This window comes from Misgurnus anguillicaudatus, chromosome 25 (assembly GCF_027580225.2).
Source record: "Misgurnus anguillicaudatus chromosome 25, ASM2758022v2, whole genome shotgun sequence".
In the NCBI taxonomy this organism is placed as follows: Eukaryota; Metazoa; Chordata; class Actinopteri; order Cypriniformes; family Cobitidae; genus Misgurnus; species Misgurnus anguillicaudatus.
The window spans coordinates 33,633,749-33,653,613 of record NC_073361.2 but is presented as its reverse complement, the minus strand read 5'-3'; the positions used below and the strand labels follow the sequence as shown (position 1 = coordinate 33,653,613).

Sequence of the window (19,865 nt, the reverse complement as noted above, 5' to 3'; positions counted from 1 at the left end):
ATGACAATCCGACTGACAGACTTATGTTTCATCAGAATGTTGCAGAGTTCCTTGTTAACATCAGACACCGTTGCACGAGGAAAACAGTATGTACGGGTAGCCTTGCTTTCACAGTTTCTGATAATATTGTCACCCACTATCAGCGTGTTTGGCTCGGCTGCTGTCTGAGCGGAGCGCCGCTGCCTGTATGATATTGAGCGTCTGTTAGCTCTGTAAGCTACTGACTGATGTGATCTGTGTCCATTAACATTTGGGGATTCTTCACCCAAACTTATTAGTGCTTCAAATCTATTTTCAAGCTGTACAGGGGGTGGTAGAATACCAATATTGGCTACTCGAGTTGTACCCATATCTGGGGTAGATGATGCTAATGCAGCAATTTGTGACACTAGTGACAGTCTAATGTCTTGAGCACTTTTGGGTCTCGCACCCTGTTTATGCCATCGGTTTTTGTCTTCAATTACTTTAGGTTTCTCTGAATAACCCAGAGTTAACTATTTCAATGTTAAAAATCTGTATTGTGTGTCATATTGTTGAATGGGTTCTCACTGCTGTTGCCCCGGTGCACCTGCGCTACGGGCAAAAATATGAAACACGACTGAAATATAACTCAAAGGTTAATTAGACAAAAAAACATGACATATTTCTGGACTATTTTGCACGAATGTAGGACAACATTTTCTAAAAATATAAAGCAAAAAGATGCTGATGTTGATGTTTGCCAGTGCAAATCTCACCACACAGAGAGCGGCGATTGGCACGGTTGCTAGGGTGTTATGAGGTTGCTAGGTGTTCAAAATAGTTTATAATTGGTAGACAGCTGCTATGTGGTTGTAATGGGTTGAAACACCTTTCCAAATAATAACAAACCTCAAATAACTGAGACAATAAGAGATTATTCACAAGCTACCTGTTTGACTTGGTAAAACACAACTAATGATGAATGGGAGCAGGGTAGAAAACAAGGGCATGTGTGGGACACAAAGCCGTCCATCGCCTCTTCTACGACTGAGTTTATACCCCAGAGACCAATATATCACCCTAAGCCATCGGACCACCGGCACATCTCTTTGTTTTTCACACAGCTGTAATTAAAACTGTGATTTCAACTCATGACACCAAACTGAGCGGCTTTAAATGTCACATGCTCTGAGGACGTCTCTGGTTACACAACCACCCTTTGTTTCAATACATGCCAGGCAACAATCACAAGTTACTTACAGTAGACATCAAACAAGCCAAATGTTGTGAGGATCATTCACGTCTACAGGACGCACCGAGCGGGGTGAGGTACCCAATGAAGAGTTAAAGGTCTGTATGAGTGATAATAGCTGCTGGATGTAAGCACACAAAAAGTTTTCACATTACTTTTAATGTGCATTTCTACAATTCTGCTCTAAGGAACATTATAGCACAAAATATTTAAATACCGTATGTGCTTATTTAACAGCACAGTAAAAGTATAGATTGTTTATTTTATTAAAGCTCATATAGAAATGGCATAGAATATAAAGTCCACACAGGTTGTGCAAGTGAATTTTCTATCTCATAGTGACTCTGGCAATGAGAGACGTCACATTTACGCACTTCTACTCTTAATGGTGACCCGGCGCTCCGGTTACATTTTCTCTGTGGATCACAGTTTCCATCTCAGTGTTAAGTTCACTTGATAACACTGTAAACGGTAAATTATTCGTAGCATCTTGCAGACTTTTTAATAATTACGTTAGCATGGTTCAAAGGTCACCAGTGATGTAAATTAGTGAATATTTATTTGAGTTAATATTAGTATATGTTTAAGGATTCTTAAATGAGCATCTGTATCTTTGTACAGTAAATACCTGGACGACACTATACTGTTAAAAATATACTCATTTTATAGAGTATTTTTTAAGATTTTAAAAAATACTTAATGTTAATTTTTTAAAGCTGTTCGTAACCTAAATAAAGTTTTTCTTCCATTGCAACGTGAATATTTCTTTGGATTGAAATATATGGAGGGCTAAATATATATTTTAAAAAATATTTCAAAATATACAAAAAATATATAGATGAAAAATTTGTAAACATATACCAAAATATTTTGTTATTTTTTGTATATTTTGAAATATATTTAATAGGGCTGTCAAAAGATTAATCACGAATAAAATAAACAAACAAAATAAAAGTTTGTGTTTCATAATATATTTGTGTGTGTATTGTGTGTAATTATTATGTATATATAAATACAGACATACATGTATAAATTTAAGAAAAATTGTATTTATGTATATATACACACTTACCTAAAGGATTATTAGGAACAGCTGTTCAATTTCTTATTAATGCACTTATCTAATCAACCAATCACATGGCAGTGTCAATGCATTTAGGGTTGTGGTCCTGGTCAAGACAATCTCCTGAACTCCAAACTGAATGTCAGAATGGGAAAAAAAGGCGGGAGCTTCGTGCCCTGGATGTGCATCCCACAAATCTCCATCAACTGAAAGATGCTATCCTATTAATATGGGCCAACATTTGTAAAGAATGCTTTCAGCACCTTGTTGAATCAATGCCATCAATGACTCAATGGTGTTCCTAATAATCCTTTAGGAGTGTATATTTAATTTTGTATATAATATAAAATATATAAAAATAAAAAATAAAATATATACACATGTATATACAATACATGTAAAACATTCATGAATGTGTGTGTATTATATACAAAATAATTACACACAGTGCACACACATATATATATAATGCAAAAAACTTATTTTGCATGCGATTAACTTTTTGACAGCCCTACCATTTAAAAAAAATATTTTTTGCTGTATGGGCCTGTATAAACCCACCAATGGTTTGCGATAGCAGAATATATTCTAAACTTCTGAAGGCCTATTGGAGCGTTCAATACAACAAACTGAGACAGTTCAAGCACTGTATGTTTCAGGATGCGAGCCGACACCAACAACAGAATCAACGTATTACATCTTCTAGTGATATAACACCTGGAATAAGTTATAGGAAAATAAAACCACAAATCTTTCATTGCTCAACAGCTTCTCCTACATAATGTATCTTAATATATGACAGGAAATATTTAAATTCCTCTATTTTCTCATGTCTGCTATCTGTGTGGATTTTACACCCTTATGATAATTTAACTGAGAACAGTAAGTCTCCTGAGATATAAAAGGGCAACAAAAAATCCTGTGAAATATGATTGGGTCAATAGGTCCACAAACACTGTGTTTTGTGGTGTGTAGTGCTGTGTTTTATCTCTGTTAAACGCTGTGATGTCAGTCTGATGGAGAATGTCTGGTTAGTATGAGTAAATATGACTGTAAAAACAAGAAGAGTCTGGATGTGTCTGAGAGATGAAAGATGCATCTGTTTGACATATTATCCACTTCATAGCATGTCAACACAAATATGGGATGTCCATTTACTTGTAAAGTATGTCTTTGGCTTCAGTAATCTATGGCTTTATTCTCATAGCACAATAAAGCCGACCCACTTTGCTCTTGTGAAGAATAAATCACAGCGTGGCCACCAGCATGGCATTTCAATATGTGAGACGAGTCGCTCCATCTAGTGGCCTTGAATCCCCCCCTCCACCCCCCTGTTACTGTATAATATAAACACCAGGGCTTTTACGTTTAGTTCAGAGGAGTTAAAAAAGACAAGCGTGATGTATTTCATCCTGTTTAGTAGTACAGATGTGATGTAATGCTGTGTATCTATTCCACCTGAGCCCAACCGAGTTAGTATGATCATCTGAAGTCACTTCTGGTCTGGTATCAGATGGCAATACCATCATTGACTTACCATATTAATATACCATGGTATTTACAAGGTACCCCAAAGGTTTTAATAATACATTAATAGTTAATACCATGGTACATATTTTAAAAAATAGCAAGATAATATCAAATGTACACAAAGATAAAAGTATAAATCTCAGATGGCCACACCCACAGATTGTAAATCATCCAATCACTGACTGTCTTTGCGACTCAAAATTGTACTTTAGAAGTGTCTTATGATGCGTTCACACCAGCCGCGGTAGAGGCGTCAAGCGTGAGTGATTTCAAAGTTAAGTCAATGTGAAGACGCGTTGACGCGCGTCTCGAGGTCTCGCTGCGCGGTAGACGCGATTCCGCCTCATTTGCGCGTCTAGTTCGAATTGAGTGTATGTCGCGGTAGGCGCGAATGGTGCTTTTTGTGCATTTTGTGCTTTTGTGCACTTTTTGTGCAAATGTCTAAGTGGCAAACTAGACGCGGTAGACGGGATTTTGACGCCTAAAATGCGGCTGTGTGAAACCAAGGTTACAATAAGAGCAATGACACAAATGCATCAAATCTTTAAAATGTTAGATTAATCTGCCCTTAAAACACACTGAAGTCAAGGTTGTTGTAACCAAAGATATTAAATATAATGATCACTCTTATTACAGTGGACAATGCGACTCTAAATATGGCCACTATGCTGACAGAAGTCCCGCCTTCTAATTAAAGGAACCAATCATCAATCGATAAGACTGATGACTGTCTAGGGGAGGAGCTCTGTACAGAGTCACCTGAAGCGCTTGACAACCTGTGGGCACATGCGTAGTAGCTAAAATGACTTTGGATAAAGGTGTTTTTAGGGCAATTTCAGATTATAAAAACAAAAATAGTTCATGTCAGGTTTCATTGACTATGTTTACATGTACATCAATAATGCAATTATTTACAATAATCAGAGTAAAGAGTTAATTGCAGTAATATGTTATTACTATAATATGTTATTACGTTTAACTATTAACTCTTTCCCCGCCATTGACGAGTTGTCCCATCAATTAGGAGAAACCATTTGCATAAAAAAGTGTTCCTGATAAATTTTATGTTAATCTGCAATACCGCGATTATCCACTAGATGCACTTACCCAATTTATGAAAAAACTGAAGCCATAACGTTATTTACTAATTTTAAACTCTGTGTATGTTTTGATAATCGTTCTGAATCTGACCTCTAACAAGATTCTTTAACAAAAATGCAATTATTTTAGCTTTTTGCTAAAAAAAAATATTTTTAAAGAAAATTATTTTTATTTTTGAGAGAAACAAATCTAGATAGGATAAAACGTTTTCCCCCAGTTATGTTTGGTTGCTTGTTTTGTTTGAAAGCAGAGGGTCTGTTCTTTCATTAGATATATTTGTATGTTTATATATTTTAGAAGAACATTTTTCTGGAAGGCATTTTGTGAAACTTTTGTGAAAATCACAAAAAATGCTGGTGGGCAACTTTTCAAAAAATGGCTGGCGAGGAATGAGTTAACCTCTTTACTTCTGTTTACATGCAGTTTCTGATTATTGGCTAATAATTGTGTTTTTTATTCACACATAGCCTAATACAGAGCACAAATGATGAACAAATACTGTTCATTATTTTTATTAACTTACATTAAATGACAAACACGTTCTTATGGACATATTTTGTTCTTCTGTGCTGTGATGAAGACAGAAATATTATGAAAGTGCCTGTAATGGTTTTATACGCTGCTGTGGATAAAGACTGCTGACAGCGAGTCGTGTTGAAAGAGCTCAGGGAAAACCTCCTTATGTCAAGTTTAAAGGTGACAAAACATATGCACGCTTCAGATAGTGTGGTATAGATGCGACTAAAGTGTTTGCATGGCCAGCGATTAAAAATGGCGTACATCACCTGTTTTAATACGATTATAATTGGCTGCAATCATGAGCTGAATTTTTATCAAAGTATCGTGTTAAAGGCGAAGTCCACAATGTTTGAAAGCCAATGTTGATATTTAAAATCACCTAAACATACATGCCCCTACCCCAATAGAATCTGGACCTTCTTTTAAAAGACCCGCCCCACACATACGCAACCCGGCAAGGATGTCGGTTAGTAGACACGCCCCTTACTGCTGATTGGCTACAAGTGTGTTTTGGTAGTCAGCCCATCTCCTTTTCCAAAGCGTTTTTCAAACATCGTGGACTCTGCCTTTAAATCTCAGTATAATCGCATTATGTGGGTGCATGTAAACATGGTCATTGTTGGTCAGAAATATGAAATATGTTTTTTTAATTAGCTCATGATTTTAGAGATATCTCAAATATATCTCTTCAGTCATGTAGATAGAACTTTAGTTTTGCAAACATGGGACTAGGGATGCATAACGATTAATCGGAATTAATCTATAGCAGAATAAAAGTTTTGGTTTACATCATATATGTGTGTGAATTGTGCAATAATTATGTATATTAATGCACACATGCATGTATAATTTTAAGAAAAAAATATGTATATATTAAGTATTTATATTTATGTAAATATAAATTATACATAAATATACAAATGTATATACACATGTAAACATTTCTTAAAAAAAATATATATATATATATATATATATATATATATATATATATATATATATATATATATATATATATATATATATATATATATATATATATATATATATATATATATATATATATATATATGCCTGTGTGTGCATTTATCTATACAAAGTTATAATACACAGTTCACACACATATATGATGTAAACAATTTTTTTATTCTGCTATAGATTAATCAGGATTAATCGTTATGCATCCCTACATGGGACTTTGGTGGTTTTTGCATTTACATTACATTCATCATACATATCAGAATCAAACATTATAATGACAATCACAGGACTGTGTGCTGTTTTAAAACAACATGAGAGTCTTGCTGATCTGTTGTGTTGCTGCTATGACAGCTTGAACAATGGGCGGGACTATGATGTAACTGATGCATGAGCAAAACACCAGGGGGCGGGGCTAAAACAATCCCACAATAAAATAATAAAATAAATAAAAACACCTCTCTTTCTTAGACACAGATGTGTACAGTCATTCCCCATCACCTGTGCTGAATCATTCTTTAATTATCCAGAAATAAACAGCTTCATGCTAAATTACATCTAAGCTCTGCACTTCATGACAGAATAATGTTAAATATAACAGAGTCTGTCAAATGTTCTCAATGTAGTAAAGTCTTTCAATAATAGATAAGTGATAGACAGACAAATGGATGGATGGATGCACATGAGACATAAACATACATACAGAATGACACATACTGTACAATACTGTAAGCCGACTGCCAGTGAATCCATTAGGTTTTGAAACAGAGCCAACGTGTGTCTCTCCTCTTCACATTTCTCTCTATCAAAACTGTAACGCAGTTAAGACTTCAGGAGTGATTTACTTTCATTAGCAGCAGTCACAGCGGAGATCTCCAGCAAATCTCAGAGCCGCAGGGAGCTGTGACTGATGTTCATCACATTCATCATGACCAGCAGAGGCCACACAACTTCACCGAAGAGAGCGACAACACTAAACCCTGAACTCTTCTACATCACCTGAGACCTTCGTAATGAAATCATGCACACCAGACAACATTAAGATCTCAAGACTCAAAACTAATGATGCTGTTGAGTATCAACACAGGAGTTTGGTTAAAGGAGTATGTGTGTGTATGTGCACGTGCGTGTGTGCGCTTGTGCATGCGCTTATGCATGCATGTGTGTGCATTTTTGTGCATGCATTTGTGTGCATTTTTGTGCATGCATTTGTGTGTGTGCTCGAGTGTGTTTTTGTGCATGCATTTGTGTGTGAATGTGTGCCCAAGTGTGTGTGCTTTTGTGCGTGAGTGTGTATTTATTTTCGTGTGTGTGTGTGTGTGTGGGTGTGTGTGTGTGTGTGTGTGTGTGTGTGTGTGTGTGTGTGTGTGTGTGTGTGTGTGCGTGCTACAACATCAGCACAGCAGATATTTAGATATTTGTGTATATTATACTAGGTTTATGGTTTTTAACCCAAACATTTCCTAAATCCCAAAATTTTGCAACCCTATTTATGAATCTGGTCGTGTGTGGACACAAAAAAAAGGTGATTCAGGATTAAGTATCATAAGAATGAACTGTGATTATTTAATGAATTGTTATACTGGGCTATGTATGAATCTACAGTAAGCTGTACATTTCAAAAGCGGTGCATTTCATTCACCTGCATTATTAACTAGTAATGTGAGTCTGATTATTCCTTGACTAGGTTTGACTTTTTTAATCGTACACCTGTTCACTTAAGCTACAAGCAAAGTCTGAACATAAAATCCAGCTTGAAAATCTCCTTTCTCTTGTTTCCATGTAACATAAAAGGTCTGTGAGCTCATAGCGCAGGTAGACGAGGTGCGGGGCGTCTCACATACCTCAACTAGACACAAAACCGCACCCACACTGACCTGATACACAGAGCGCAGCCTAAAAAAAACACCATTACATCAGACAGCTGCCTTACATTATCATACGCTACATTTGACAACACAACAGGTGGCAAATGTTTCTGTCAGTCAAGAGTTGGTGTAGCCCGAAGAAACATCTCAACATCGATCTCAATGCAAACCTAGGACAACAAACACAACTAACAAACAAAAACCAGCCTGCAGGAAAATCATGTCAGTACGGAGAGGCCAAAACATACAAGAACAAAAAACTTAGATGTCAATGTTTGATCAACGCATGCTAACCATGTGCTCCTGTTAAACATACACAACAAATATTGCAGAAGAGCACTTCCATGCAAATGTAAACATTACCATAAAAAATTTAAGATTATTTTATGCATTCTGACTTCTTAACACAGTTAAAGAGTTGTAATCCTAATGCTAAACAAAGGCAAAGTGTCAAAAAACTAGTTTTTCGGGGCCAAATTTTTATAAAGTTTTTTTTGAAAATGGTTAACTGTAATGTATCATGGACCCCTTGTTCCTTTTATGGGCACTTCCCCCGGAAAAGCACACCCACATGTCAATCAGAGTGATGAGATCGAGAACACTCATCATTAGGATTAGAAGACACAGGCATCATTGCTACAACTTTGTAATATATATAGAGAATCAACAATAGCACAACAAAAGAAGCGTGTTTTTGAAAGTTAAGAAAAGAAAACCTTACTTAGCTTTCAAAGTAACCCTGTCCTAAGACAACGTGGATGCAGCTGGACAACAAGATAATTGCGAATGGGTTTATGTTTGTTACATGCATTTCAGAGACGACTGCTTTACAAACAAGGCCCAGTTCAACACCGGATTTGCCAATCATTTACAACTGAGAAATGGAGTTCTCCCATCAGTAAAAGACCCTGAGTGGGACCACAGGCGGTAAGTAAATCAAAATCTAATCTCAAGTGTTTCGTTTGCAATGAGCGTATAATGTAAACAACATTAACACATAGCTGTGCTGTACTCATAACTCTTTATTTCCTCCAACTATAGGTGCACCGATATATCGGCCGACGAGGCTTGTTATGCTTCTCAATGAATTACGGTGAAATGCCGCTACATCCAAAAGCCAGAGGGCGCTCTCATACAGAAACTCAATATGCGCTGCAGACGAAGAACCATCACTCACGCAGCTTTAGGAAATGGCTTATATTGTTGTTCTTCAAACCTTTTCAGGTACTTTCATGATAATAAAGAATATGTATAATGATTATGTTTGAAGAGTGTTTCTTTTTCAAATGCATGTTTGTAAACGACTCAAACTAACAGTGATGTCAGCAGATCGATAAGGAATAACTGATCAAAAGCTGTAGTACATGAAATAGCTGTGAATAATATCGACTGTGCAATTCAGAATAGTTATCTGGCAGGTATTATTATTAGTGTATATTGGCATTTATCGTGGCATTCCTACCTCCCGCCATACGCTTCCAAGAGTTCTGCAATTTTCAGGGAAAAAACTGAAAGGCTGTTTTGTCTTTAATAACGCTGACAACCCGAAATATACTCTTCGGAGACATTAAGGATGAAATACTACTCAAGATTAACATGAGATTGGCAGAAACTCTGTATGTTATGGGATCTTTAATCGTACTGGACATTACAGATGTCAATCAGTGTTGTCAGATTAGAAATGTCCAGCGAATGTACCAAAAGCTCAAAATCATGGTATTTGAAAGAAAATTATCATACGCAAGTCAAATGTGCAGAATACATCGATTTATCTAACAACTTTTGATAGCCTTCAGATTTTCCCAGTAGATACATAACTAGGTGTACGGTACCATAGTGGGAGAGTCAAAATAACTGGCTGGAAACGACTGATCTAAGTGCCGTGGCAGGAACGTTTACCCGTGAAAGAGAGAGACATTCTCAACCATGAGTGCCCGAGAAGACATAACGTGAGAAGAGATGGAGTTGTGGCTAGAAGGGAAACAGCAACCACCTATGAAAGAGCAATCTATCCGAATGAGAGCTGTTTTTATCCATATCCAACCTCTAAACCTAACCCTAAACTCAACATTTCACGGGATTTAGACTGTAACTGTATTCCATCTAGCCAGGGTCGCTGTTTTCATTCTAATCCTGCCCCCAAACCTAACTCTAAACTCAACATCTCGTGAGATTTAGGACGTAGCTGTGTCCCTTCTAGCCAAAACCAAGAGACAGAAAACATGCGATGCATGCATTTGTGTTCTCCTCACCAATATGAGGGTAGAAGTAGGATCCACAGATAGATCAATGAGTATAGAAGCCTTATGACTGCAACGAGCATTTAAAGTGTCACAAAATGTGGAAATTATCGTACATTATGTGATTTTTTCATTATTGATCATACATCATACAGAGGTCAAAATTATGACACAAATGTGATAATTATTGTACATCTGGCAACACTTATGTCAATATTTGGCAGCTTAAATACCAATGTGAGGTCTCTTTTCAAACATTTTATCAAATTAATTTCAATAGTTAGTGCAGCTTTCTGAAATGTCACATCCAAAATGAGATTCTTCCTCATAAATCTGCACATGAATATTAAAATAAAATAAATATTATTTGTTCTAAACAAGACAAAAATACATTTGATTGTTTTTATTAGATTGCTGAAAGAAACCAGGAACTGGTATATGTTTATGAATATATTTTACATATTTTTCTCAAGACAACTAATGATGCTGTTAAGTATCAACAGAGGAGTTCAGTTATATATATCTTAAAAATTCAGCATTAAAGTCACAACATTTGATCAAAAACACTTTTATTAATGAAACAATCCATAAAAGCAAAAAACAGCAACCCACAAGCATTATTTACTAGTTATGAGTAAAGTGTTAACTGGCAGGTTATACTGTTGACTTAACAAGCATAAGTGAAACTGAGAGCCAATCACAGTCAGAATCTCAGAGATACCAGCTGGACAGCTGAGGGACAGAAGTGAAGATCTGGTTACACACACAATCTAGACGTGACAATCACCGATAGCACGTACCATTGACACTATCTCTCCATACAAGGACACCGATGCCCACAAATGTTGGCAGGATGCGAAGCGAGATGCAGACAACAGGTGAGATGTAACGCTTCTCTTTACCTGTTGCTCAAAAACTCTAAGATTTACAGGTAGCTGAAATAAATACAAGATCTTACAAATGCATGAATCACATGATGCATTTTACTCTGACAGTTTTCTAGACATATCTATCATGACAACCCAGAGCGAGCAGAGATCTGATCACATCACTTTCACCTCTCCAGTTACCCGATCTCGCTTTAAATAATTCTGATTATCCACACACAGGTGCAGGATCTCAATGTGTCTACATCCATCTGTAGTGATGACTGAACACACAAACACACACGCACACATACCTGAGACCCTTTAGACATCAGCCCAATGTGACCACAGTCTCTTTCTGTGACGTACACGTCTGTGCTGTGTCTACGTGACTGTAACGTTGTATTCAGTGAGATCTGCGCAGACGTGCAGCTATATCTCACGTACAGCGACTGCGGCTGCTCTGATAGGGTCATGGACAGCAGGGGAAATGTCCACGTGCAATATAAACATTCACAGTTAAGATGGCTTATCATCGGGAAATGTTTCTCATATCTCTACTGTAAATCAGCAGATCCTCAAAAATAACAAGGAAAATAAAATATGACTCAGACATTAAAGACATGGATAAACTTTTTAAATGTAGAAACTCAAGTGTGTGCATTTCATGATAATAACATTCCAATGTTTCATTTTTTTGGACATGTTAAGGACAATATTTATAATAGTGCATCAGTAAAACCAGGAGAGAAAGCACATCTCACCTCAACCCAATGACCTACAAACAAAAACACCAGGCCACAAAGAGTTTTTGTGTGCTGTATTTACACGCTAATTTCCCGCAGGATTCCGGGGAACGCCGAATCCATTGCACACTCATAGCATCTCTGGAAGTAATTCTCTGGTTGATGACACTTGTTATCCATTTTAAGCACTTATCATGAGGACACTTTTAATGATATAAATGCTTGAATAAATCTGCTCTTTAAATATGAAAGAGAGGTGAGCGAGTGTCAAAAAAAGATCTGATGTAATACTGGTCATTTTTTTTAAATAAAAAAATGATGAGGATTTTAAGAGGATTTCCAAACTGATGCAATACTGCTTCTGAATAAATACTTGGGGGGGATTTGGGGTGGTTAATGGTATATTTCAAGCATTCTGACTTATTAATGCAGTTTTAACTGTGGGTTTACACCAGACGCGTGTTCAACGATTTGCACGAGTACATACAAAGTCAATGCAAAGACACGATCAGATGCGTCCTCGTGTGGGGCGATGCGAATAATGCAATATGGGCAGTGTGTTTGCAGCGAGCAAAAAATGTGCATGACACAAAATTAAATACCGCGAGTAATCTAGAGCGAGAAAAGCGATGCCCAGCATTTGGTGTGTATGTAGCAAAAGAGTTGTAATTCTCATGCTAAACAAATGCAAAGTGTCAAAAAAGCAGAGTGTGTGACAGATTTTTTTTTTTTTTTTGGCCAAACTCATGCCTCCTTTTTCCTAGAAAGTTTCTAAAAGTTTTTTCCGAACATGGGTACCCGTTATGTATCAGTGACCCCATGTTCCTTTTATGGGCATTTCCCCCGGAAAAGCACACCCACATGTCAATCAGAGTGCGAGCAAGAACCCACATTAGCGTCGCGTACTGCACTTACGACATTTACACCTTTTAAAACAGGCAAATGCAGAAAAACATCAACATCAAGTACAATAATGTTGTCTGCCAGATAACACATTTTCACATCGAGAGCAAGCATATGAAAACTGCGGTCTAAGAAGGTACCACACCAGAGCTTTGAACACAACCATAAACACACACACAGTACAGTGTGACAGATGTATCAGTATGAGTGTTGTTGTTTTATTCTCATTGTCACATGTTCAGGTGTTGTGTTTGCATTAGGAGAAGTTGTTATTATAAAGAGACTGTGTGATACTACGAGCAACATTTCATAAACACTGCAGATGTGTGGCATCCCTCAAATATTATGACCTGATCTTCCATAAGCTCATTTGCATACAGCAGTTAAAGGTCAAATGGTTATAATAGTTACCTTTGTTATAATGTGGCTATATTTAGATCATCCTGAGTAGTTACTTAGAGACTGTGGAAGAATTTATATGAGCCACGGGGCTCGACACATGAATGAAGTGAATAAGATGTCGTAAATTTGCACATAATGCTATTTAAATAGAAAATCTATCATGGGTGTATTTAAATGAGACTGAGCTCTGCGTTTGTGTACAGAAAAGATGCATATGTACAGTGTGTGCGTGCGTGGATATGGTTTGTGTGTGTGTGTGTGTGTGTGTGTGTGTGTGTGTGTGTGTGTGTGTGTGTGTGTGTGTGTGTGTGTGTGTTTGGGGTGGTGGCCAACAGAAGTTCTCCAGCCAAATAACTTTGCATCTCAGTTAAGTAATATCAAATATTACAATGAGCACAGACATATAATCTGCAGATACATTCAACCTTAAAATATGGTTTCCAAGTGCAAAAAAGACATGGAAATCCTTAAAAGAATTTGTTGCAGAAATCCCACGGTTTGACTTTAGGGATCTGTAATGGTTACAAAAGAAGCTTCAGGTTTAATCCCACAGTGGGGCGTTGCAGGATCTGTTGAGTTATTGAGACTGAAGCTCGATTACCATTGAGCCACTGAGCACAAGACTCAAGACACTTAAGAGGCTGTTAGTGAACATCAAGCATTTGATTAAAAACCATCCACTGATCCACATCACTACATCTACTCTAGGGCTGGACCTATATAATTCGATATCAATATATTTGGCAGTATATCTGTTTTAATAACAGTGATATAGTTTCTAAACACATTTCCGATAATCCGATATACATTACAGCGTCCCACGGCCGTTCAAGTCAATTTTAGAATTAAACATTTTTCAAAAATTCCCATAAACACACTCCTAAACCTTGTAGAAAGTCTTCCAAGAAGAGATATAGCTAAAAAGTGTGGGCCAACTCCATATTAAACCCTATAAATTAAAGGTAGGGTATCTAATTTTGAAAAATGCGAGCAATGAAATCACAATCCCACCCTCCTTTCAAATCGCCATCCAAAGTCACGCCTCTTTCAAAACACATGAACATGCACAGATCAGACGGTCACATCTCATGTCTCATTCAGCAGTGAGAAAACTTTGCAGTACAAAATGAATAACATTACCAAAATAACCAACAATCTGGTTTACATCGGAATTAGTTAAATCACACTTTCAGTTGTGCAGATGTAGTAACTATATCATTACACTAATCTGTAAACGAACACAAATTTCATAAGCAACACAATGTTTAATCAAAGACGAATATCTGAATCCATCTCAATACAAACATATCGCGTACCAACCTTACCAAAATAAACAGTGCAACGACCCTTTCAGACCATTTGCCTCCTGCAGCGGTTTGCATCTCGTGGTAAAGCAGTAAAGTTATTGATGTTCATTTGGGTTTTTGCTCTTTGCTGATCCAGGTAGTTTTTTAAAAGATGTCTTTCGTTTTGTGGCTCCTGTGCAGGTTGTCAATTCAGCAGAAAAGTTTGCGATTCTCCCTCTGTTTACAGATGGGAGGTGAGGGCACGTGAACGCGCCGATGACGTATGGTGTCTGCGTGAACAGGCTGCGTGGTGGCATTCAAATTATGCTTACGGATGAGGGACAAAAAAGGCAACATCCATTCAGACCGAGATCTATGATTGGTTGAACATTTTTTGGTCCTACGCCTTTCACAGATGACATAAATTTCTACAAATACATTTAAACAACTTAACACAGTGATTGCTATCAGGATGTGAGGAGACTTTTAACCAGGCAGCATAACTAAAAATGTTTCTGGATTAAATCAGATACCCTGCCTTTAAGACTGGGATGTCATTCAAGTTCATGTGCATATAAAGGCAGGTGTCCCAAACATTTTGGCAATATAGTGCATGTGTTATTTTTATTATATAAATATGAATAATGATGCATTTCTGGTGTAATTGTTCTAGGTATATCAGAAGCGGAGTAAATATTGCACTCATATACTGCACATTATGTACTGTCCTGCTATCATATATATACACCATTATTCTATATCATTATCACATCCATAAATAATACAGTAGTATGAACATATACAGACACAGAGAGGCTTGTCAACACATTTTCTTATAAAAGTTTCACTTCATTGTGTAACGGACACACAACAGCCAAAACTTTTCAGGCACGGCAGAAATAAGATTGGGGTAACTGGCCAACCAAAATGCCAAGCAAAAATGTCAGGAGGTCAACCGTATTAAAGCAAAGTGACAGAGGAGATATAAACCCAAACACAAGCCACAATTCAGTCTCACCTAATGAGCTCCAAAAAACACAGGTAACTATAAACTTTCATTTCTGCTGATGATCTGTAAATAACATCAATGCCATCATACAACATGATTCACAGGAGTACAACCATCAACCAACCATCTCAGCATTTACTTTAGACAATGATGCAAGCCAACTTACCACGAGGTTCCCGATCACCATGACCAGCATGAAGACAAGGATGCAGAGCGGCAGTCCAGCAACCTCCATGCAATCCCACTTGGTCTCGATCCACTCGCCGCACAGGACCCGAAACACGATGAGGAACGAATGGAAGAAGTCCTTCATGTGCCATCGAGGAAGAGTACAGTCCTTAGAAATCTTACAGACGCAAGACTCATAGTTTTTGCCGAACAGCTGCATGCCCACCACGGCGAAGATGAAGACGATGATGGCCAGCACCAGTGTGAGGTTTCCTAAAGCTCCTACAGAGTTCCCAATGATCTTTATTAGCGTGTTGAGTGTCGGCCATGACTTTGCCAGCTTGAAGACTCTCAGCTGTAGAAAAAGTTGAAGAGCAACATTCAATAAAACCATCATTTACGGGTGCAAGATGGGGCCAAATACTAACTTCTGGACACTTTGAAGTCAATTCATTACCAGTCTGAAGGAGCGGAGGACGGACAGACCCTCGACGTTTGACAAACCCAACTCCATCAGACTCAGACTGACAATCAGACTGTCAAAGATGTTCCAGCCCTGCTGAAAGTAGAAATACGGATCCAAAGCGATGATCTTTAAAACCATCTCAGCCGTGAAAATCCCAGTGAAGACCTGAGGAAAAACATCAGATGTAGAAAAAGTAAAATAATGCTCTTAGGTTTACACCACCACTACTCATGACAAATATTGAGATACATGTGCATGTAATCATACAAGTATAAAATATGGCTGAAAAAATAATAAATCTATATTTTACTTTATTACACGGCTCTCTAAATGCCTTATTCTGATTGGCCAGTCGCGACATTTCAAGGTTCATTCTTTTCAGAAAACTACCACTGAAAAATAGTAACATACGGTAACCCAGATGCTGCAAATCATACAGTTTAATATTACACAAAATTAAATATAAATATGTCTAATAATAATATATTTCTGTGATAACAACCTGCTGTCTGTACATTATCCCTCACTGATACCACAGGGCTGGGCTGTTGAAAAATGTTCTACGGTTATGAATTATTTTTTGATAACACACACCTGACCTGTCAAATGTCTTAAAATAACCACCAGTTTATGCAATGTTTGTGGTAACCGTGGTATAAGACTAATAACTGATGACGACCAAAACTAATTACATTTCTTAATCATTTTAAAGAATTTGCTCCTGGAACATTTTTTTGTGGGAATGCTGGTTTCGGAAAATCCTCTGCACTTATATTTTACCCATAAACCATTGCTCTTCATCACCATGGACACCAGGACGCTAGATACGGTTTTCAACAGGTCTGCTGTTTGCGTTTTTCTGTCCGTTTCTGTTTCTTGTTTCTAGAGGCGAGCGTTTGGATGTGACTGTGGTACGTGACACTCAGGTGGGAAATAGAGAGAAGAGGAGGACCAAACATCTTCCTGTGAAGATGAGCAGACCTGAAGATCAACTCTGCTTCTGCCTCACATCTCTAATCAACTCTTTAATCTCGCTAATGAAAGGAGATCTGGACAAACATCTTCATCCTTCTCAAGCCTGAATCATGAAAACATCTTCAGGTCTCATTTTACAACAAAAGCTTATGAAACAAAATCACAAATATACACACACATATACTATATTATGTATAATATATATACATATATATACATATATATATATATATATATATATATATATATATATATATATATATATATATATATATATATATATATATATATATATATATATATATATATATACACATATACATATACATATACATATACATATACATATGTATATGTATATGTATATGTATATATATATATATATATATATATATATATATATATATATATATATATATATATATATATATATATATATATATATATATATATATGTATATATATTATACATAATATAGTATATGTGTGTGTATATTTGTGATTTTGTTTCTATATATATATATATATACAATGAGCAATTCTTCTGCATCATTACAGCATTTAATAATACATTTTTTAAATCATAAGCTGTATCTGTTAACATTAGTTAATGCACAAAGAACTAACATTAACAAAGATTAATAAATATTGAAAACGATATTGCTCATTTGTTAGTTACATGTTATCTAATGCATTAACAAGTAAACTAATATAACCTTAAGTGCTACTTATATTTTCCAAAAAGAACACAAATCTGTTTGTTTAAGACTATTAGACTATATGCATTTATTATTGTCATAATGAGATGTTTTATTTGTTTGTGTAATTATTTTTCAATAATTTATTCTACTGTAATTTGAAATTAAACAATATATAATTTTTTCACATAACAATTCATATTAATTTTGAATTTACAATAAATTATGATTCGGACATGGTCATGATCTTTTTCAAACCCTTTTCCAGTTATAAGTGAGTCATTTTCATATCACTAGTGAGCATAACAGATTAATACTGATGCATCGTGAAGCATGTGTTGAGACGCCCGCGGCGCAGAGCCGCCCAGCGCAAACATTACTGACGCTTACTGCGCTTGAACTTCTTCCCAGCTGCTTAAGTAAGCAACATGCAGGATCACAGACTCAATGTGACCGAGAGACATCTCCTCTCCGTCAGCGTTCAGCTTTCAAACAGAGGCACCTTACGCACATTAACATTTTCATCAAGCAATTAACTCGCACGCAGGTGATTATCTCCGATCGACTGAAAGCCGCTGTGATGGTGAAGTCATGAGGTGTCTCAAACAGGGTACTGAGGTCGTGTGAGAGGGTGTTTTTAATGCCTGCAGGCCAATCAGAAAAACTGATGATGGTAAGAGTTCATACTGCGGCCAATCAAGTGACGAGACACGTTTTGACTTTGAAATGACATCATCATTTCTACTACGAGACAGTCTGATGTGTGTGAAGGAAGTGGCATACGTAACCAAACGCCGCAAATGGTCAGCGCTGAGAAATACTGATATGATCTGATATCTGTGTTGTCTCATCACTTGGCTCTTTAATCTCTTTTGGGTTTATGGAGTGAACCTAATATAAGAAAATAACTCAATAGTCCCTTTCACACATGCAGTCTTTAATAGTAATTTACTGGTAAATTGCAGTTAACAGGTCATGTGTGAACAGAACCTTTCTGGTAAATCAGTGCTGCCAATTTACCAGTAAGAGAGGTTGTAAGATTACCAGTAACTTACGCTATGTGTTAACAAAAAAATATCGATTACCAGCATTTAAAACCGGGCCAATCATAACGTTTTAATACAGATGACGCATTTACCCCTGCACTTTTTACGGACGTTTCCCCACACACGTTTTATAATTTATGTTTATTTGGTTTTCGATTGTTCCGAGTTGTATACTTATTTATAACTCCTTGTAAAATGTTTGAATTTCTGAAATAAAATGTAATAAAAAACAAATAAAAAAATTAAAAAGTTTCCACACGCACGCAACTTGAAAGTCGAGCACACCTGAACGTCCACATTTCTTCACCAAAGTTGTTTAAAACAGCGTACCATCTACTTGCCGAATTACCGACGTCGTTAGCCCACCCTCTGTGAAGCCTAAAGTGCAAACTGTTGTTTAAGATTGTTAAGTTTTGGTTTTACGTCGTTTACAACATGCAATGTTGTTTGGTCACGAGCAACTTTGCGACCGTCAGCGTTTACCACAGACGTGAAAACAACAAAATGCAGACCGTCGATATGAAGGACGTGATTGTTTACAAATACAACACTGAGCTCGCCGCGCGCCACAGGTAACTTCCGCTTTCTCACCGAATTTACCGGTATTTTGATACTGATGTGTGAAGGATGTCTTACTGGTAAAAGGACCGTCACTGCGTGTGTGAACAGCACATTTTTGTATGGTAAATTCATTCTGGTAAATACCGGAATTACTGTGTGAAAGAGGCTAATATCTCAATTGTTTCTCAGACTGTTGCTAAATTCCAGTTGTCACCCATTTTATTCAA

At 36.7% G+C, this 19,865-nt stretch overlaps 1 protein-coding gene across 1 annotated transcript in view; it reads right to left on the bottom strand.

Annotated features, from left to right (window-relative positions):
* scn5lab (sodium channel, voltage gated, type V-like, alpha b) overlaps positions 1–19,865 on the bottom strand; it is a 126,841-nt gene that overhangs the window by 41,735 nt on the left and 65,241 nt on the right. Inside the window, exons 15-16 of the mRNA XM_073863598.1 lie at positions 16,350–16,523; positions 15,891–16,247 (exon numbers count right to left, since the gene is read on the bottom strand). Coding sequence (XP_073719699.1) covers positions 15,891–16,247; positions 16,350–16,523 — 531 coding nt within the window. The remainder of the gene's footprint in view (positions 1–15,890; positions 16,248–16,349; positions 16,524–19,865) is intronic.